This window comes from Lates calcarifer, linkage group LG23 (genome assembly GCF_001640805.2).
Source record: "Lates calcarifer isolate ASB-BC8 linkage group LG23, TLL_Latcal_v3, whole genome shotgun sequence".
In the NCBI taxonomy this organism is placed as follows: Eukaryota; Metazoa; Chordata; class Actinopteri; family Centropomidae; genus Lates; species Lates calcarifer.
In genome coordinates this window covers 15088811-15111906 of record NC_066855.1, presented here as the reverse complement: position 1 = coordinate 15111906, position 23096 = coordinate 15088811, and the positions used below count along the sequence as shown (strand labels likewise).

Below are 23096 nucleotides of genomic sequence, written 5' to 3'. Positions count from 1 at the left end.
CTGTGTCGGTGCGCAACACTGAGCACAGTTTGATGTCTGGTAATGTGACGCAACAACAGCAGTGTTTCCCTTACCATTGTCTTGGAAGGGCGGCAGGGTGGTGGGGGGCCTGTGCCCCAGTAGAGCTTTATGCCTAGCAACACCCCTGTTGTGAATTCAGATGCTGAAATGCCTTTGGCTCACTGTTAGACGTGGGTATGACATTTTAGTAAAGTTACTGTCACATTTCTGGAACCTGCTGGATGATATAGTTTCATCTCTTGACATGACACACATTCTGGAAGTATCCAGTTTAAACTATTAACTGCCTGTGAAGGAGTGCACCTGGTCAGAAACTGTTTTCAAGGATCATACTGACTCTGAAATGATGGTCTGTTGGTTCTAAATAGTCCATTTTTTTAGGTTTTACACACCAAATAACCACACTGTGTTGAAACCTGCTTCACTTATGTCTCTTGCCCATTGTATAGTTTGGCTGAATGCAAGTAAGCCTTTCGATGTGTGAGCACACTCTGGTCTGAGTTTGAGTGTTCCCTCTCTCACATTCTGCGGTCTGGCATCTGGAAAGAGGTTTTAAGAGAGCAGATTAAGTTCATACAATTGTGTGTGTATGTGTATATCTACATGTCGGTCTAGAAATAGTCCTAATTAGTTAGTAGCTTATTGAATTAAAAACACATTCTTGAATGAATGAGTGAATTTGTTTGACGCAACAACACTCTAAGCTAAGAAAATAAACTGTATGTGATTAGAGTGATTAGAGTATGTATCTGTCAGCATGCATATTGATGTACTTGTCTGTGTTTGTAGGAAAATGTGAAACATGCAGTTCTGTAAGGGTTTACATTCTTTAATCCAAGAAAGATGCAGTGTCAGGTGTGTGTAGCCAAGATCAGCAATTCCAGCTCTCAGACTAAATGGACGCACACTGACAAAATAAGTAAAAGATCCTCAGATACAAAAAGAATTGATTTCTTCCATGTGCATATGGAACAAATTTACTTCCTTGTCAGTGCTCAGCTGTGTGTCAGTGCTTCATTTTCCTGTGAGATATAACTACAAGGCACTTGATCATTCAAATAATCAAGTATGATTATTTGAAGTATAATTCACTTACATTTAATAAAATGCAGGAGGCTCTGTAACTATCCTTTAGCTGCTACTATCTTGCTAGTAAAGGTCAATCCACACTTTAAGCTCCAGGTCTTTTATTTAGTTTTCCTGGCCAAGTGAAGCATAAACTGAAATGGCAGCTTTTCAAATCACACAAATCCTCTATTTTTCCAATAGGTAGTGAACTTATGAACTTCATCTACAGTCATTTGCTGTTGGTCCCAGTGAAACTAACCCAAGAGGACAGCTCAACTCGACTAGCTTAATATGTTCTGCTCAGTTATTTAGAAACCGAATGATACTAAAACTTAACAATGAGAAACAGAAACAGCAGCAATTCAGTGCATGGAGGACATATGGTTTTGGTTGAACAGAGACATTCAGAGTTAGATGTTCAAAAACATCATTTTTGAACTGCATACTTGCAGATCTGCACTCAGGAGGTGATCTTATCTTCTTGTCATGCAGTTCACACTACAGCAATGTATATGTGAATATCGTTACCAGGGGATTTGAGTGTGAGGAGTTTTTACACTAAAGGTGAGTTCAGTGCCCTGTAATGTAACTCTTGAGTATTGAACAACAACTCCATCAATCCTCTTGACTCAAAAATAATACCATTATGTTATGAATTGTTTTTCTTACATCTTGATTTAATAGACACAAACAGCTTCTGTGAGGCAGTTTCACCCCAACTGTGATATTTTCTGCTTAAAGTAATGCTTAAAGTTTCTGCTTAAAGTAACTTAAAATATATCTTAATCACATAAAGCATGACCCTAACATACAGTTCCCAGCACCGTAGCGAGACAAACCATTTTGATCAGCCAGATTAAAACATATATGGCCCTCATTTCTCTTCTCCAACTTTACTGGAACAAACTTTCCAAAACTAATCCATCTGATAAAAGGTCAGCAGTTGAAGCTCACCACATAACTGATGAGACTGCAGTGAAAGTTTTTTTCCCTTTTCTCCTCCCAGTGTGGAGATTAGCAATTCCCTAAGTGTGCTATGGCTCATGTCAAAGTCCAAATATCTTGTGCCTCTTCTGGGACAGTTGGCAAGCTGTTTCCTTCGTCTCTGCATACCAGCCTGTACAACAGCAAAGACACAATCCCTAGCTAGGTCTGCAGGTGTAGCTTAGTGTTTTCTTCGTTGCCACCCAGATGGCCAAGCAATTAATAAACAAATATTAACAGCTGCAGGAAAATCACAGTAGTCCATAAGAAAGCTCAAATGAAGTCTCATAAGACACACAATACAAATAAATACCAATGTAGCATAATTACACACATTTTTGTAATTGCTGTGTATCAATAAGTCTGTGAAGTGTCAAGGCTCCAAAGCTTCTGCAACACTTGCACTGAGATTAATTACGTGCACTGAGATTCACTTTTTTTTTCCTTCAAAATAGCTCACATAGTTGAAGATGATTACACACTTTTTTCATTTAAACTTATAAAATTAGTTGCATCCTCAGCAAAGTGCTCACTTGGGGTCGTTTTGAAGTTAAAGGGTTGGTTCACCAAAAAAGGCATATTTTCTCACTATCCAGCTTGACAGATTGTACATTGGAGTGATAAGATTTGACATTTTGACAATGACATTTTAAAAAAATTAAGCAGAAATATATGTTTCCAGACTCTGTGTCCCCATTTATCTGGATACCTCACTGTGAGCAGTTTTCTTTGAGACTACTTTCTCTTGAAGCAGTCCCTATGAAAACATGCGTTGACAATGAGACGTATGGATTATGCAGAGTTACTGGAAAAAGAGGTTGCATTTAAATTTTTTGAAATTGCCATTTTTCAATTCTGTCAGCACCTCTGTTGCTTTGGGGTTGAGGCGGAAATCTTGGATATCTCAAAACCTAGACAAATAAAACCAAAACTATCTTCATGCTGGATTCCACTGGAGGTAAGTGAGAAAATGTGTTAAAGACTCCAAATTCATTTCTATCATCTGTGCCAGCTGTGACCCCCTGACACGCAGCTGAAGTGGGACTGTCTTTGTCTTGTGGTTTGTTTCTAAGCTTCTCCACTTGAGAGCGTGGCGTGCATTCAGCAGCTCTGAACCTCAGCTGCTCTCTCTGTCTCTCTCCCGAGAGCTGTTTTCTCAACACTGAAATGAAAAATGCTGCTGACCTCCACCAGTGAAACCAATGCTTTGCTTTGGCTCTCGCATGAGAAGATTTGCAGTCCATCAGAGTTATTATTACAATTATTTAAATTTTCCATAATTGCTCAGCTCTCGGCTACACAGCAGAGAACTGGATAGGCTTGCACTGATTTACGCAATCCTGTTTCTTCTGGATTATGATTGATGGTTCCTTGTGCGAGGTGATTATTCCTATACTTTTATCTCAGCCCAGCCTGGACAAATGTCTGCAGCTTTGACACACGCTTTATTCAGTGGAGCATGAAACTATATTTTTCATAGTCACAGCCTTGATTCACACAACTCTGTAAACATATGTATTACTGATTTGTAGTTCCCCGCTGCAGTCCTCCACTAAGTAAGCACTATCTGTCTGGTGACATGTCCCATTCCTTTCATGGAGCACAATCTGCCGTCCTTATCTGATAAATTGGTTTTAATTTGTCTCCCAAGGCAAGTGAGCTCTCTGTAAAAGGGAGCAGGAGGGTATAAACCCATTTAAAACTGTGTTGTTTCCTCTGCTATATTTCCTTTAAGCCCCACACCACTCTTATCGATTCTTCTATTAACTATATTTCATTCTTCTGTGCTCTTCAATTCTAAAGATACACCCATGCTCTCAGCTATAGCTTGTGCTAATGTACCCCACTGTTGTATTGTCATGCACTCAACTTCTTGCCATTTGCACTTTGTTCTTGTCTTTATTCTGCCCAGTGCAAATATGCTCTCCCCTCCACCTCTGTCATGAGTCACTTTAATGTTCCATTACATACAAGGCTGGTAATATTCTGTCAATAAAACCAACAATGTTAATCTCAGACTTCTATACCCTGTCTGTGGCACTTGTTGTTCCTACTTAAATCTTTTGAAAAATGCTAAATGATTTCCTAAAACAGCAGGGCACTGTAGTTCAAACACGAGAAATATTGCATTTGTTGGGGACAATTTTCAGTCATGCACTGATATACAGGTGTTGATCTATTGAGTATCTTTGGCAGCAGGATCCTACATCTCTGTTTGACTCGAAATAAATTACTACTGATAATAACTAATTTCATTTTCGCCTCCCACGCTTGTTTTCCCATGCAGCCAGACAAAATCGGCCAGTCCCCGGTTGCCCCCACGTCAGACGGAGACAAGGTGGACCTGGAGGCTTTCAGCGAGTTCACCAAGATCATCACTCCTGCCATCACCCGTGTTGTGGACTTTGCCAAAAAACTGCCCATGTTCTCTGAGGTGAGTGGTAGCTAATGGTCTTGACTAGCAGAAGGCAAGAGGGGGACTCCGACAGAGTCAAAGAACCATGTCAAAGAGCAGATAAAACCAGGCTTTATCGAGGAAATGAGTGATTTAAGAGGTCGGTTTGTCCAGTAGAATTAGTAATTCCTTTGCTTGAAGAAGATCATAACAAGTTGTCATACGCTGCTGTAGCTTGCTGCAGCATGCTGCAGCAGTCACAATGTATGTATACCTTGGAAAATAAAGCCAGAGGCAGCCTTTGTTGGTGGTGACAATCAGGGAGGCGCTCCTGCTCCTGTTTGCCTGGCCTTAATTAGCAACATGTAATCATGTTTCTTGTCTCTGCTGCTTGTAATGAAACCTTATGTGATTGGATAATTATCAGGGAAGCTGAGTTATTGCACAGTGCAACAGCTGCAGTGTTTGTGTGTGTGTGTGTGTGTGTGTGTGTGTGTGTGTGTGTGTGTGTGTGTGTGTGTGTGTGTGTGTTAGAGAGAGCTGTATGAGTTGGAGTCTGCTGTGTAATGAATCACAGGAGAGGAAAAGTTTTGACTGTAATCTGCTACTGTGTCTGAGAATTAATAATATCAGTAACAGATACCTGTAAAGGTTAGATATCTGTTGTCGGAGGTCTTTACTTCTTCAATCACCATATTTTAAAGTAAAATTCATTCACATTTTTCTGTTATTACACTGTTCATACTATTATGATGGATGCTACTATTCAAATCAGTGTGCAAACTAGAATGCATTCCTCATACTGAATATTTTATTAATTTCAGAGACAAAGAAATTCAACAGTAGCAGATAAGGAGAGTTAGTATTCTAGACACTGAAACAGATAATCAGTCACCATGTTTAAAATGTTATCTTTTATTCACAATATAATTGATTGCATTATGAAAGGAGCCTTTTTAATCTGATGAAAGAGGTGGAGAGAGAGAGCCTGTTTAGTCTATGTGGGATCTGTTCATGCCACTGCAGTGAATTACTGATAAGAATGCACAGAAACAAAGCCAGCACTCATCAAGCCACTAAAAATTGCTTTCACCCACAAATTGATGCAGCAGTAATTGTATTATAAGCATTTACTTTAGGCATGCTCTCCAGGTACAAATTTACAAGATAAATCAAGACAATGAATGCCAATTAATCTACTCAGCAGTGAAGAGCGGGGAAATAAGAACCAAGCTCACATTAAGGTGAGATTTAACTCAGCACACCAGAGTCTGCAGATTTAATCAAATGGGTTTCAACCCAGAGATTCTAATATCTATGTAAATCGGGGTGTCTTAGTCATAATCTGTGTTTATCAGTGAAAAAAAGTATCTGTCTCTTTTCAACCAATCTTCATGTTTCTGTGCTGAATCTGAATTCTAACACGGAATACCTGCGATTAAAAAAAGTACAGGAAGAACATCGATCCTCCTGCAGCATAGTACTGAATACACTAGTTTTATGTCCTCAGATGTAGGTAGCTATAATGTCTCAGTATTAGCTAATGTAAGACATCCATCTCAGGTCAAGTTAAGTGTAAACCAGAATATAACATATAACATTCAGCTTGAGAATGGAAGGTTGCAGGAAAAATGTAAAAATCATCTACCCATTTACCAAGAAAGGCCTAAATAGACCTCACCATTTTTAGAAATTATTGTTTAAAGCTGCCAAGATCTGCTGAAAATGAGTGGAGTTTTTTGCTTTCAACATATTTTGCTATCTTTTTTATCCCAAAATATGCATATGCATATACATATGCATACATACAAATTAAGTTAGTTCTAAAGTTAGTAGAATAAGTATGACAAGACTCAGAAGCAAGATGCAATAAGAAACAGATTTGCTAAGCAGAATTTGATTAAACACTGATCAAATCTAAAATAGCCAGTCCCTCCTCTCTCTTCTTTTCTCTGCATTTTTCTTGATCTGTCCCTTTTTTATCCTGTTAATCCACAACAGTATCCATAGCTCTAAAATAAAAGAGAAAATTAAATTAATATTTTTTACTGAGGGGAAAATTTTCACTTTAATGAAATTATCTGAAATAATTTCCTTCTTGCAAACATCACTTTTTTATTACCTCAATACACTGCAGTATGGTCAATCTGCTAATTGTTTAGAGATCCACTGTATGTCTGTGTAGCTGTATAACTGTCGATAACTTTGTTCACCAGCTGCCTTGTGAAGACCAGATCATCCTGTTGAAGGGCTGCTGCATGGAGATCATGTCACTGCGAGCTGCCATTCGCTATGACCCAGAGAGTGAGACGCTGACACTGAGTGGGGAGATGGCTGTGAAGCGTGAGCAGCTGAAGAATGGCGGGTTGGGTGTGGTGTCAGACGCCATCTTCGATCTGGGCAAGAGCCTGGCACAGTTCAACCTGGACGACACGGAGGTGGCGCTGTTGCAGGCCGTGCTGCTCATGAGCTCAGGTTCTTACTGAACTCTTGTTGAGTTTCTCTCCTCAAACGTCAGATCTCCAGTATGACAGTGCCTTTACTCTGCACTGACAGCATGTAACATTAATAGTCCAGGAGTTTGAGCTTAATGTAATGTAAATGTAAATTTCAGTCTCCTGTGCCCTTGGAGACACAATTCCATGACTGTCCATATCCCTAGTCATTACCCACTGCTATACACAGTATATATTGTAGCCTATTGTGAATCAAAATGTAATTATGGCCTGAAGATAAAAGTCCACATACATATTCAGTGTTGAAAGGAGGACATCTAAAACTCATACTAAATGTGATTAAAAAGCTTTAACTCCTAGTTTGTTCATTGTAAAAACTCGAACGTGAGACTTTTTTTAGATTAAAGTCATACAGTATATCACATAATATGCTCGGGGGTTTGAAATAATAGGATGCATGATATGAAATAACCTTTTCACCATTCACATTTATTTAACATCCTCTGCAGTACAAACTGCTCCACAAAGGAGTTTGCAGACAGTTATGAGACAGGAGTCGATGGTGCAAGTTCATCTTTTGAGTGAACTGTGCGAGCTTATTTTCCAGTTAGCCGCAGAGCTAATGAGCTAGCTAACTGACAGATTTATCGCTGCTCAATGTTTAGCAGGCTTGCCAGTTCGGGGTGCTAGGTAACCTGTAAGTAGTCACTATGTCAACAAGTGGAGAAGACGTGCAAATTAATTTTACTGTGCCACTTTCTGATTTGAACATGAATTACGTCACCACACAGAAATACAGTGTTTCTGCCCTCACAGCTGAAAAACAAGCTGAACTCAGCTCTATGTTTAATCATCTCGTTTTAACTTTATTGAATTATTTGAAGCCTTTGTTAAATTTATTAATTACAAAAGCAAAATAGATTTGATAGCAGATTCAAGATGATTCAGACTTGCTATATGAATTTTGTTACTGCTTTTGGTAGCCCCAGTATTTACCAGTGGGAATTGTCCTTGATAACAAATGAAAATGTTCACTGAGCTGAGTGACAGCCAAAATTTTCCTCTCCTCTTCCACCTCTCTCCGTATCTTCTCCTTCTTACCCTCATTCCCTCTTTTCCAATATTTCCTCTTATGTTTTCCTGGCCTCCCTCTCTGCCTCCCACTTTCCTTCTGCACATACTTTTCCTATCACCCTCACTCACACAATCATCTGCTTCCCGCAGACCGCTCTGGCCTGACCTGCATGGACAAGATCGAGAAGTGCCAGGAGACCTACCTGCTGGCATTTGAGCACTACATCAACTACCGCAAGCACAACATTCCCCACTTCTGGCCGAAGCTCCTGATGAAGGTGACAGACCTGCGGATGATCGGGGCATGCCACGCCAGCCGCTTCCTTCACATGAAGGTGGAGTGTCCCAACGAACTCTTCCCTCCGCTCTTCCTGGAGGTCTTCGAGGACCAGGAGGTGTGAAACACACTTGCCACCACGCAAATGGAAGAGGAAGTTGGGGCACACTGGGAGATGGGAAAGGCCATCATTTTTATAGGGGAAGGATGGAGGGAGAGTCCTCTCGGCAGGAATCTGTATATCTTCAACATCGCATTCACAGTATGTGGTTTAAAGAACTGGAAACAACAATAAGAGAAACAACACACCAGCAACAGGAGAGTTAAGCAAACAGAGGATTTTGTTTTTTGAACACCCTCTCCTCCACCTCTTTCTCCTCCTTTTACTTACCCCTGTTTTAATATCTGTGTGGGGGCCCTTCTGTCTGAGCATGATGTCTTATCTAGTAAGAGTTGTAGCCATTTGCCAAGACATGCACACAGACACAACACATGCACATGCACATGCACATGTACACTCTCACACACACACACATATATACACAGCCACAGCCACAGCCACAGCCTGTTCCACCTCAGTTCTTCAGAGCAGCGCTCTTTGCAGGGGTCCGTTCCCCCTCTCTGGTTCTTTGTAGCGGTCACAGATTTACACTTGTTTTGAAGCCCATGTCTCCAGCTTCAAAGCTGGCCAGCACCTCTCAGTATTATTTCTGAATAAGTGTTAAGGCAGTAATTCAGAAAATATGGTCAATAGTGACATATTACCATCCACACTCATGCAGGCACGCGCAATCAGCAAACACTGCACAGTGAAATTTCAGTAGATGCTTTATTACTCTGGTGTATGGTTGCTGTAGTAAAGCTTCCAGACGTAGTTATTATCAATTCCTCAACTCAATCTGAGCCGTTACAGCTGTTTTTGAGGCTTCTTCTTAGATCCCAGTGAAACCGGTGCTATATTTATATAAGGCTACTCCAGTTTTATGAAATTGTGTTGTCTAACTTTGAAAAATGTGCAGACCATGGCTCCATGTCTACCTTCATTTTTGTCATTGGACCGGCTCCTGTGACATACAGTACATGCACACACACACACAACCACAACCACACACATACACATGCATGTGCACACACACACACACACACACACACACACACACACACACGAGCAGACTTGCCTTGTCATTGCCCGTGCTGCTTGCGCCAGCAGCCTAGTGTCTTATGAATGACAATTAAGCCCTTCTCTCTCTCCAAGGAGTTGCTGCATTAAGGAAAAGAAAGAAAGAAGGGAAGGGAGAGGAGGAAGGGAGACACTTGGAGGCTGAAAGGAGGGAGGAGCAGAGGTAGAGAGAGGAAACAAGATTTAATAGCTGGACTGTAGGTTCAGAGCCAGAGGTCAGAAGTAAATCTCCCACACCCAGCCTCCAAAGAGGTTTTGAATAGCAGCAACCACCAGCAGGACAGCAGAGCTCGTCTTACATACACACACTCTCTCTCTCTCTCTGTCTCTCTCTCTCACTCTCTCTCTCTCTCTCTCTCTCTCTCTCTCTCTCTCTCTGTCTCTGTCTCTGTCTCTGTCTCTCTCTCTCACTCTCTTTCTCTCTCTCTCTCTCTCTCTCACACACACAGACACACACACATATATATACATAAAAACACACAACATCACCTCAGAGTAACGTGAATGCCTCATTTTACTGTATGCACTGCACGGCAGTGTTGATATACAGCCCTAACCTGCAGGGTTTGTACAGAGTCCTCTCCTCACGGACTCCGCTCAGTGTGGCCCCTCCAGGCTTCCATACACATTTGCCTTTTTTTTTACCATGGGCGTCACTGAGAGCAGGCAAATGCCAAGAAGGCTACCATTTACCTCAATATGGACACACCCCCAGGCTGGGGCAGCAATACTGCCCCTGTGGTGTCAGGCACTACCTCACCTCTGTGGACACAGGGCAGCTGCCCACAGCCTACACACAGACACACACCATTCAAGTTGGCGCATGTGTAGATTAACACACAAATGTGCATAATTTTTGCATAGGTGCACACTTGTAGTGATGAAAAGACAAAACACTCACAGCATACACACACACACCCTCAGTGCTATCACTTGGTTGAAATGAAATACCACTGAAGACAGGAGGGCCAGCCATCCCCCTGGAAGGTTTCACCAGCTCCAGGGAATGGTACCCATTACATTCGGGTTATCTCTTTTTGTTATATGGGACCAAGTGTCATCTTTTAAAATTTGGATTTACTTGTTTCTGCCAAAACAGAAACCGACTCACAGAAGCGACGAAGGACAGTGTGGATGTGCGGCCCAGCTGACACCCATCTAAGCAAGTAGCAAGTGGATAGATAACAGAGTGACTGAAAACCAGTGGTGGCCACGTCCATTGAATTAGCATGCATAGAAAGGGCAGTTTCTGTCTGCAGTAGTACACTTATGATGGCTGCCATTGGATCTTGATATATATTTTCATGGGAGTGAGCTGTATTTCATGCATGGACAGTGCATTAGACATAGAAAGATGGGATGTTCTCAGCCTAAATTACGCATCTTCAGAGGCAACTCAGCCTCTCTTTTTTCTCATGCATTTCACCAATGCTCACCACTGTGACAGTAATATCTAATGGCAAATATCCATGGCAGATATCATAGTGTATTAGCAAAACAACCATTTAAGAATGTTGATTTGATTATAAAAGCCCACTCTGTTCATTCCAATTCAGGGGCCAAGCCAAATCTAACTGGGTTTACCACTCTTACATGAAGAGAATGAAAGAAGAGAGAGTCTAAGAGACTAAGAAAAATGTTTTATATTCAATGCCAAGCAGTAGTTCATACTGGGCACTTGTACAGGATGGGTAATGTGCACCCCTCAGAAGTACCTAAGGGGAGGAACCCATAGCAGGGATCATGGGTAAACGTCACAGATGGCCAAGCCTAACTGTTTCAAACATCTGGAGCAATGCTGGTAGGAGAGGAACTGGAGCACCACGGCAGTGTCTGGTCTGAGTCTCAGAAGAATCCTTTCCTCAAGCACATCACCACTTCCAGAGATCCGTCACCTTCCCTGTACTACCCTACCTTACTCCAGCCCATGTCAGTGCCCTTTCTGGAGCCTAGCTCAGACTGTATTGCACCCCACCACCATCATAACAGCCCCCACCCAGCCAGGCTGGTGGGAGTTTTTGCACTACTGCAGCAGTCCTCCCTTTTATCACCTAACTCATCAAAGCTTAAACAATGTCCCTTGTTGGATTACACATTAGTTTCCCTCTCACCCCAAACTGACACAATGACCCGCACTGTGTAACAGAGGCTGGCAGTTGTAGAGGGCTCAGTCCCAAACCTGTCTTGTTGTCAGTATTAAACCAACAGCACATAACCGTCACCCCTTTACCCCACCCAACAAGTGGTGGAGAGATATCCCTGCATAGAAGGGTAGAGAGGGCTGTGTAGCACTTAGTGATTCTCTTTGTAGTGCTCATTTTCCTGCCCTCCTCCAAACAGCCTCCCTCTCATCATCATTCTCTCGCCCCTTCTCCTCTTCCCTAAGCACCCTTGCTATCTTACCCACTCACTGCTGGGTGGGTTGCCCCCATTTTGGCCCAGAATCACTGACACCAAATGGGATCCAGGCCTCTCCCTTGTGAGACAAGGCTGGCCATAGCTGCCCTTTTCGAGTGGCGCCACCGAATGAATGTGAACGGCAAAGCAGCAGCATCGGGAACGAGAGACTTGAGCACGAGAATGTGAGGATGCGAGAAAAGAAGAAAGCATGGGACAGGAAACAAAACAGCTGAGGGCCTCAGCCCTCACTGCCATCATTGACATGGGTGAGAAAGGGTGATGTGGCTGGTTGTAGAGACGATGATAACAAACACTCGGAGGAAGGGGAGGCGGCGATGTAGGAATATGCACGGTCTCCCCTTCAGTTCCCACAACAGCCCCACGTGAGCCCCCGCTCCCATGCCAGCTGACCACCCCAAATGCCCCCTCCCCACCCCCACCCCCAGCTCCCTGAAAAAGGATAACCTCCAACTTTCATATGGTGAGGATCAGGAAGCGATCCATTCCAGAGATGCAGGTTTGGAATTCCAACACATCTTTGTAAAAGAACTGAAAAAGAGAAAAAGAAAACAGTGACATTGTTCTCGTGAGCTGACTGGGTATGTGTGTGTGACAGTAGGGATTACAATGCTGCTTTACCTTCTGAGTCTGATTTAGATTAAGAAAAAAAGATATATGAAATGATTATAAATCCATAAAACAAAATGAAAAGAGATGAGTTAAAAAAAAAAAAGACTCCTGAACAAAATTATTGGAGATTTTTCATTTTATCATTTTCTTATTTTTCTGTTTGTTTTTTGACGCTTAAACTGGTCTGTGTAAAAGAGGAAAAAAAAACAGCTGTAGTCACTTTTTGACCATGCGTGCAGTGTAACATAGAAAATATTTCACTTCTTTTTCACATCTATAGTTTGTGTTGATAAGCCAACTGATCTGTTTGTCTGTGTGTCTGTCCAGTTGTCCGTCCCCTTTTATCAGGAGGAATTTACAACCAACAAAACAGGAATTTCTTTTTTATATTTTGTTTCTTTTTTTTTTTAATGAAATACAACTTTGGAGAAAAAAAAAAACACAAACAGGAAAAAGAATACAAGAGAAACTGAAAATACAAAAAAAAAAAAAAACTGAAACTGAAACACAATCTTGTCATACCTCACACAACACAAAACTCAAAGGAACTTGGGAGGAGTCATATTTTGCAGGCACATGTGAAAGTTCAGAGATGCATATACTATAGATTTAAAAAAATGTATATGTTAAAGATAATATGTGCTTGTGTGTACGCATCAGTAGAAGTTACAAAAGGACTCTTCCCTCAAGCTTTGGTGCTCTTTATCTTATTGATTTGGTTCTTGCATGATGGGAGATGCAACACAAACATGAGAAAATGTTGTGAGACCTTAGAGACCATCTGCTCGTTCTAATGTGAGCTCTTCTCCAACTTAAAGGCACAGTCTAAGACAGTAAACTTAAAATGTGAATGGTCCAGAGACTGAGGGATTATGACTTTTGTAATGGCTGAGTGTTTTATGGTATTGAATGTAGCTGACAGAGGGGGCTGGACCTGAGCCCGGCACCCACAACCTAACTTCCACACACCAGCAGTAAGGATAGTGGTGTCATATAGAGGTTACAAACAACCAACAAAACTGAGAATATATATATTGCCCATCTGCAAGGTGCAATACTATGTTATGTATTTTTGTATGTTTTCTGTTTTGATTTTATTTTCATTTCATTTACATTTTATTTTGGCCATAACCAAGGATGTAAATACAAAAATATACAACACTCAAGATTTATTGCAACAGAGTAAATCATCCCACTGTCCCGTAGGAGGAAAAAAAAAAGCAAAGTAATGTGTAATGCTTCTTACATTTATATGTGTGCACTCTCTCATGTGCATGCAGATCCATATTCAGAAGTGCCCCCGTAACATTAATCATAAACCCTGTGCCTCCTCTTGTTTGCAAAGAGATAGATTCGTATCCCTCATACTCTCACAACAACACGCCAGACATGAATGCCTATAGTTGTGTGTGTGTTCACCAGTGGAATCAGATCCAGTTCTTCCAAACTATTGATGTGAGTGTTGCCAGCAGCCACAGTAGCTAAAGGTCAGGAGGACAGTGAGGGTTTTTTCTTTCATAAAGTGGGAAGTGGAGGAGGGAGATATGAACAGAAGCTGAGAAAGTTATTATCTGGCATGAATGTCAGCTAACCTGGCTGCTACACACACACACATTATAGTTGGAAAAGTCCAAATTGGATTTCCCCATCTGTCCACCAGCCCATAGCCTCCCAGAGGCCAGCCTTGAAATCTTGCAAGCTCAGTTTTGACATAAGGCAGTCAAGAAAACTTGGACCAGTTTACAACTGGGACTTGTAAAAGCCTCATTCACACTTGTCATTTCAAGTGTTTCCTGATTTACACTTATATCCATCAAAAAGCAGCTTGCCTCCATTCTGGTTTTCCTGTAGTCTAGCAGTTTAGTGACAATTAAAGAGTTATCATTAACAGTTAGTTAACAACTCTCCATAACTAACACAAACACACAGACAAATGTGTATGTGCTACAAGTGAGACAGAAGTTTAAACGGAAGAGTTAATGTTACATATTTGTCTTGGAGAGACAGATGCATTTACACCTTTTCAACATCTTGCTAGGATGTGTCTTTAAGTCATCTTCTTGATTGCGCTCACAGCTTTTTTGATATCTTACAGTTAAATGGTCCATAAGTGTTAATGGGGTCTTGATGACAGTTTTGACAGAATACCATATTTGGTTTTCACTTCTCTCTAGTTAAAGCTGAAAGTAATTTTGGTTATGCCCAGTAATGACACCCCTAACTAAAGCAAACTGAGTGTTACCCGACCGCAAGAAGCACAGCGTGGTTTTCAAGGCTGGCCCTGTGGGGCCTTTAAACTCATCCCTCCATAGATATTATGATCCTGGTTTATTCTCACATATTGACACATTGGACAAGGGTGGAGATTGTCTGTGATGTTTTTTTGGTTTTATGGTTGTGTTTGGTCCCCTCCGTGCCAAATGTAGAGTTTGTGAAGACATGCAAGTAGCAAGATGTCTATGCAATTTCCCTCCAACTCCCTCCAAAATACAAGCTCAGTGTAACAACAATGAGCCCAGTTTTGCTTATGAAATAAAATTCGGCCCCGGCTTGAATTCCAGAGGCTCTTTGCTTGACCTAAAGACCCTTGCTACTTTGTGTGGGCTGAGGGTCCGGACTGCCCAGGTGAGCTGGCCTTAAGCCCAGCTGACTGGCTGGTCCTTCGGGTCCGTAGCTCTAGGCGGTAGTCTCGGTCCCAGAGGACAAGTAGGAGGGGTACTGGGGATGTTGTGGAGAATAAGGATTCTACGAGATGTGCTGTTTTTTGTAAACTGCTCAGAAAGTGGTGTGTGTGTATGTATGTGTGTGTTGTTGAGAAGTTTGGGTACTGCTTAACATCTACTTGATGCAATGCTCTCATTGTTTGGTGGGTTGAATGTTATGGCTACAAAGCCATGAATTCCAAGATTTAGACAAGCCCCTAAAGTCAAACCTTTTGCAATATGTGTGTGAAGCTTTAAATTTTCTATCCTGCGACCAGGTTAATGTAATGTTAAAGAGCATTTTGGGTTAGTTGATGTCCACCAGTGGGATGTACATAGCATAAGCTACATTTACTTGACTTCTTACCTCTGCTTTTGAAACGTGAGGAAGGGATTTGACCTGATTTGACCTGATCAGAAATTTTTAAGAAAAAAAAGTAATAATAAATAACTGCATCACCCCACGTGAGATGAACATCTACAGCCTACAGACCATCACTTCTACATGAGCACTTAAACAAAAAGCACTTTCAATGGCCCAAACCAACCCACAATAAGTGGAGGAATCTTTTGTGGCAGTATTTGCGACAAGATAGAAATATATATATATATATATATATATATATATATATATATATATATATATATATATATTGCACCCAAGCCAAATGCCTTTTGCACCATTTAGTGTTTTTTAAATCAGTTTAACCCAAAATAAACAGAGCTGTAGCCTTTAGGCAGAAACAGTTAATGACTAATTATAAAGTTTACAATTATTTTTTTAAGGAAGTGTAATAAGTGAGTGAGCGAACCTTTTGGTTTATTCCTCGTCTCATCAGATCTTTTTTATACATTGGTGGGGAAATAATAATCTCATGATTGCCTTTAAGATGCACCAACCCATGAGAGCATGAGCTAGACCCACTCCAGACATACACACACACACACACACACATGCACACATAGAAACACAGACCACTTTTTGTGACTGGGTAAAGGAAGCTATTGAAGGATTCTCTCAGGTAAAAGAACATTTTCTAATAAATGATGATGAACCTTAGATGAAAACCCATTGTTAGCTCATCTTTTTCTTGTCTTCTCAATTTATAATCAGCAGTGTACCTTTTTTCTGTTCTGTGTTCAGTCCTGGATGTGTATCAGGATAAAAAAAAAAAAGGTGTAGACATCCAGGTTTCATAAAAATTTGACCCTGAGTCTACATCAGCGATAAAGAATTATGCCCTCATTGCTTTCTTAACCCTAAGTGAAAACACATTTCTTCACGTGTGGAGGTGGGAGAGTGACGTGTCTGTTGGATTTGTGTAGCTGGGAGTTCTGTTTGTTTGGGTTTAGTGCTGCACTGTATGGAAGCTCATTCCCTCCAGGAAAAAGAAAAAACAAAATTAAATTACCAAAATCAAATAAAAATGAGAGAGAAGTTTTGACTTTATGTGTCAAAATTATGAAAAAGGAGCTCAATTTTTTTACTTATTACCTCATTATTTTTGACTTACTATCTGAAAATGATCACTTACTATCTTAATTTTGACATTGTCATCATCATTTATGATTTATAGTCTCACAGATTTGATTTACCTGAACATCTTTATTTTTGTCATCTATAAGCTTTGTCATATTATCTCAAAAGCATGACTTAGTGTGACATAATTTTGATTTTAGAGCAAGTTTTTTTGTTTTTTAACCAATAATTTTATTAATTAAATTTTTATCATCCCTAATTTTTTATCTTTTATTCTCGATGGAAATGGGCTTCCATACCACAGTGAAAACACGCAAACTTTTTTTTCCTTGTTTTAAAACTCGGGCCAGCTTATTTCTATTTCAGAAATCCAGCGTGAGCATGTGATCCCAAATAAATTAAATTTTGACTTTTCTCATAAACACATGCCTAGAGTGTACAAAAGCAAATTCAGCCCTTACTGTCAGTAATAGCTCAGTCTTTGCACCTTCTCCCCTTACGGTCAAAGTGCTAGCAGCAATACCTAGCCCTCCCTCACTCAGTTGGCTAATGGTGTACACACAGCAGTACGTGGCTCCCATCCAATCTGGGCACCATCCATTCTCGAGGGGGAGGGGGGCAGAGGAACTGGCTTTGTTCTTCCACCCACAGGCCTGTTCTATTTCAGTTTGCTTATTGTTAAACGTTGTGATGTACTGAAAGGTTGGCATGGCTAAAAGTAAAGCTGTGCATGTATATAGCTGTGTGCATGTGAATGTAGACGTCCATGTTCACGTGAGAGAACTGTGTTTGGTGTGTGCCAGTGTGTGAACGCTTTGCTATGAACGTCTGTGGTGCTGATTTCTGACTGACCTGCTTCACTTTACCCTCCCCAGAAACCCCCAAAGCACCTTTTTAGGCCGTGGTACGTGACAGAAGTCTGTAAAACAGAGTCCTGTCGTAGACTTGTATTATTTCCTTTGAAGAATGTAACTAATATTGTGTTCAGCAGGCTAACAGTAAAGAGTAAGAAAGGAGGGAGACTTGGGAACCATTTATACGTGAGAGTGGTGTAGGAGATGAAAACTGAATTGCAAGAGCAGGTAATATTTCAAAAGAAAAGCTACAATGATTCCCACAAACAAAGGCCAGACTGTCGCTTGCAGAATAGATTACTGCTGCGATTGCAGTTCAAAGGTTTGCTATGTTGCTTCTCTTCCCAAATGATGGCCTTATTGATTGCTTTTGTACCCCTCTTCTGTGGCATTGTTCTACGATGTGTTTCATAGGGCACGAAAAGGATTTATTATGAAGACTTGCACTTAGGAAATGCATGCTGTGGAGTTGGGTCTCTGGTGAAGAGTGAATTAGAGTGCTGGCTGGTAGCAGTTGAGGACTCCCAAGAGTAATTTTTAGGTTATCGCCACATACAACATTAAATGATTTAATCCAAGCCAATACCCCATTTGTGGCCACATTAGCACTACAACAGAAATCATTTGAGAATATTTAAGCCCATGAGCTGAACAATGTAAACTAAAGTGCCAAATCTGTGTATTAGGTGCACCCCACCAACACTGTTAAAATTCAGAAACATTAAGATACATGTTCAGACAGATTTTTTAAATTGTGACTGTTTAAAAAAGTGCTTGGTACCCATCACATATTATATGTTAATAGCTGAGTAATGAGGTGTTGTGTAAATAGAGAGTTGTATTCATCATGAGATAACACTAAACCACCAACTCACCCCCATCCCGCTTCATTCACTGCTCTGCACTATGATCTGGCCATTAGACGTTATGAATAGCTTTGAGTGGATGCTGACATTGTCCTGTTTTGAAACTATTGTTGCCTAGTACACCAAATCCCAAGACAGAACTCAGAGCACTTACAGGTGGTAGTGTGGCTTCAACTTGCAAGTTGTTTGTGCTGCTCAGACTATCTATAAGGAAGAGATTTGTAGTCGTGGGGTATTTTTTTAAACGGGTGGGAAATCACATGCCTAGACAGCTAAGAATGTACACAAATGAGCTCATCTGTTAATAGTCAATTAGAAGTATAGATCAGAAATTAGATAAATTATATGAATTATATTGTAGTTTGGGGAGATCTGTGCTTATGAGAAAAATATGCAATGTTTGTCAGGTAGAAAATAAGGTTTTGAATTGGTTCAGAACTGCTCAGGTTTGATAAACCGGCCTTAAAGGGTGCTTTCCGTCCTCTTTCTCCCCCTGTGTTCTTGATCCAACATGTCTCCTTTGTCCTCTGTTCTGTCAAACACCCTCAGAGCACGTACACTGTTAGCTCTCTTGGCACATGCAGTACATAAACCCGCTGTTGTATGCAAAACTAGAGGGAATGCTCTCTGCTCAGCTAAGTTTGAAACCTAAAGAAAGGGATCAGATCATGAACCATTTTCCACTCTATAGCAGGTCCAAGCCACTTTATACAGCACCAGCAAATCACCGACAACCACCTCTTCAAGGCTACATGTCCACCGGGAACGTCTTCTTTATTCTACCACGTTTTTTGCTCACATTGTTTACAACAGAAAGGACTAAGTGTTGCATGTAAAGCACAAAGCTAAGCATGTCTATAGTATGTTCTTGAAAACTTTTAGCAAAAACACTCTATGCTTCAGTGGTTTCCTCAACAACAGGACCTGTATTTCACTAAAAGCAGACACCTGGTGGGCACGACAAGTTCTACGTCTTGTATGGAGCAGTTGGTGCTGGTAGATGTTTCTATGTCTGACTTCTAGGTGGGGTTATGTTGTACAAATGTCTATGATCTATTTGTGTCTGTATTCACTATTTTACTATCCACGTCCTGTCAGAAGAAAGATAGGATAGAAAAGACCACGTCAGAGAACATATGATAAATCAAGAGAAAGTAATGAAGGTCGAGGAACCTTTCCAGAGATCTGAATGAATGGACCGTAAGCACTGACAGTGTGCAGGAGTTTACTTTATCTTGATTTAACAGATGCCAGGTTTAAGGTCTGGACAATGCATTTAAACCACAACTCCCTTTGAAAACCTTGTGTGTTTAGACATTTTTGCAAGTTCATCCAATAGAAACGTGATGAAGTAAACCTCAAAATCTGCAGAGGTTGAGTTTATTTTGGGGTTCCGTTTGATTTGTTGTTTCTTTTGGAACTTCTGTTGTCTTTTTTGTGGATTTTCTCAAGGACCCTATTCAGCCTGCTCAGTATATCTATGACTATAGAAACACAGATTATATAACTTCATGATTTTAAACCAGCAGTAGACATTTTACAAAACATATAAAGAAATATACATGCAAATGAGCTATAAGAAAATCTTCACCACAATAGCTAATACAACTACTTTTCTTACTTTTGTATCACTCCTTCAAGAGTTCCTTGCTTCACTGTGACTGCAGAGGCTGCTGGGAAAACTATGATGTGTTCTGCAGACACTCAGGGGTTATGACCAGTCCGGTCAGGGTCAGGGATTGTTGGAAGGTGCCAAAGACAGGATTAGAGGTGTTTTTGTCAGTTAATGTTGAAAGCATGTCAACCTGTTGTCACAGCTCTCCGTGCAAACTGTAAACCAGGCAAGTCCTATTATCTCTGGAGATAAGCCAGAACAACAAAGTACAAGAGAATGGAGTAAAGACATTGCTCGTCCTGATCCAGGACTTTCATTGTATTTATCACGGTCCTCAATGGTCTGGATGCTCTTTTGAAACCAGACGTTTCAGCCACTCTGTGGTTCCTAAACTTCATGATGGGAAGAATGTTATAGGCAATCCTCTTAGCGACCTGTAAGGTGGAGAGAAAATATGAAAGATCTCCACCTTTGAAAATGTGGCACCAAAAGCATTTTCTCCCTGGACATCTCTAAAACTTGACAGGATGCCTCAAACTGGAAACAATGTCAATATTGTGAAGGTTTGATATTTGTTGAAAATTCCCCCAGTCTAGAGAGCCTATTTTTATGTGTCATCCCAACATAAAGTCTACAGGCCAAGTGGGAATGTGCAGGCCAGGCCAGTGGTAGAAACACTAATGTGCATGTGCAGTGGGCCATGCAACGCAGAAGCAAACCCTGAAGCAGCAATTTTCATTCAAGTGAATGGACACCATCTTGGAATCTGGTATGCAGTACTTACAGTACATCTCTGGTAGTAAATTTCTGAATAAAAGACATAGTTTTGTTACTTTGCACTTGCCTGCTCCACCTTATAAGTCGCTAAGAAGACTGCCTACCATCAGGGGAGTTTGTATTTTCCACATTTTTCCCATAATTAATTTTTTTGAGCTGGTGGGTGACTGAAATATCCAGGTTTGTCAATCACGGTCCTGGATCGGTTGTCACATGCTAAAAAACGTCTGCTGCAAAACAATGGAAAGATTCCACAGTATGCAGGGAAACACATGGCCATTCACTGTACAAAGAGTAGTGATCTTCTTCAGAGTTAGTGGCAATGAAACCAGGGGAGACATAGGAGAGCCATGACATATATTTTCAGGGTAACACAAAGAGTAGCAGAAACTATTTAAAAGTTTACTTTTCTGTGATGATGATGTTCTGGAAATTGCCCTGATACTACAACCCGCAGCCTCCTCGTATCTGGTACAGGTTGAACCAGACAATAAGAAAACACCATCTGACCCACTCACTCTTTACATCTCTTTCTCTTTTCATTTAATTCTCTGATGACATCCCAGTCACATGCATGCAAAGCAAATAAACAATATTCAGGATTCATTCCCATGAAGCACAGGGGCAAATAAACATGCAAGGACATACAGTCAAGCTTTAGGCAACGCTCTGGGCTAAATAAATATACACTGCCTCGTCAAATAAACATAAACACACATATGCGCAGGAAACCTCCGAATATCTACTGTGATCTCCTCTCACGCCACCCACACCTTCATCACACCAAACCCCTCCTCACCTGGACCTGTCCATCCCCATGATAACCCAATCCCTTGCTGCCCCTGAGCACCCACCATCCCCTCTTTACCTCCTCTTCCTCCTCCTCCTCTCCAGTGGGTGGTGTGATGTCAGGTCTTTGTGGTGGGCTGCTTACGACAGGTCCAGACAATCAGCGTGTTTGTAAATGTCAATGTGTGATTTTCAAATCTTTGTTTATGGTCAGGGTTTTAAAGGAAGATATTTTTATGGTAATTGTCGCTGGTCTATTTTAGTATATATTTATGTAATAAATATGTGACTAAATTTACATCTCACTGGCTCTTTGGTCTGTTATTGGCTCTCAGTTTTCCAGCTGGCTACGTTATGTGCTGGAAGGTTTTCATTAATGGACTAATAAATGAAACCAACAAAAACATTCTCTTGTTATCACCTCATTGTCTCTGTTATGTGCAGTTGTATCTGTTTGGGAAAGTTTTTAATGAATTAAAAATGTCATTTATCAAGATCTAGATTGGTGAAATTGAAGGTTAAAGATGGCTATATTCCTCATATACAATCCTGATTGCTGATAAATGTGTGATAGTGGTGTTTATTATCCTCACATGCGACTCTGTACTGATCATTCGACCAACATAAAAAAGTACATTAGCACTGAATCCACTCTTTAAAACCTCACTCCAACATGCTCCTCGGTCCTGACGTAGGTTTCAGTAATAATAGATGAAAATGTAAATGCCCCCGTGTACCATAATCCAAGATGAGCACTTAATCCTGCTTAGATTGAGGACAGCTTTGTTTGCCAGCGGTATGCGAGCACCTCCCTTTGGTGAAAAGATATTTGCATAATTGAAAAACAGTGTCCTTTACACTTGCATGCAGCAGAAGGATGTAAAGTCAGTGGGCTGAAATAATGGCTAAATGAGGAGTAAACAAGGTTTGTCTGGTCAAATCAGCGTCAGAGTGGGGAGGCAGGCGCTGACAGCACTGCTCAGTTCAGCAGCGCATGTCACAGGACATCCTGTCTGACTTATTGACAGATCAAATCAGATGTCTCTCAGAGTGCTGTGAGGTCTCCCAGTGAGAGACAGCTGGTCACAAGGCTATGACTACTAATTCTTCTCCCCAGAATGATTTCAGCATCACAGATGGGAAGCGTGCATACTTAGTAAAAAAAACAAAAGTTGTATAATTCAGTGGATCTCCCTTGATAATGTGTTATTGCCCCTCAGAGAGCTGCCAACCTGTACTGTTGTCTGAAATTCAGCATTACTACACCTACCTTGTAAATCCTCGTGTCATGGGTTTATGATCCATGCTTTTCCTGCAAGTTGTGGCAATTTGGATTAGGATGAGCAGACCAGCAGCTCAGCAAATTGTATAAAGCCTGTCATCAGCTCCTCTGTGACACCTTAAACTCAGACAGTACAAATATATGTCTCCAAAAGCCTTATGAAGCGAAAAAAGAAAAAAAAAGAAGTACCACATAAAAATAGGATTCAAGGTTTAAGAGTTTTTAGTTGTTGGTTTCTTGTACAAA

The 23096-nt window shown here is 40.9% G+C and overlaps 1 protein-coding gene across 4 annotated transcripts in view; it reads left to right on the top strand.

The window, feature by feature from the left end:
* Positions 1-21866, top strand: part of thrab (thyroid hormone receptor alpha b) — a 203875-nt gene extending 182009 nt beyond the window's left edge. For all 4 annotated transcript variants that reach the window (XM_051066199.1, XM_051066200.1, XM_051066197.1 and 1 more), the window contains 3 exons: positions 4361-4507; positions 6685-6943; positions 8149-21866. In XM_051066199.1, the coding sequence (XP_050922156.1) occupies positions 4361-4507; positions 6685-6943; positions 8149-8399 (657 nt within the window). In that variant the 3' untranslated portion in view covers positions 8400-21866. The remainder of the gene's footprint in view (positions 1-4360; positions 4508-6684; positions 6944-8148) is intronic.
* The last annotated feature ends 1230 nt before the right edge of the window (positions 21867-23096 follow it).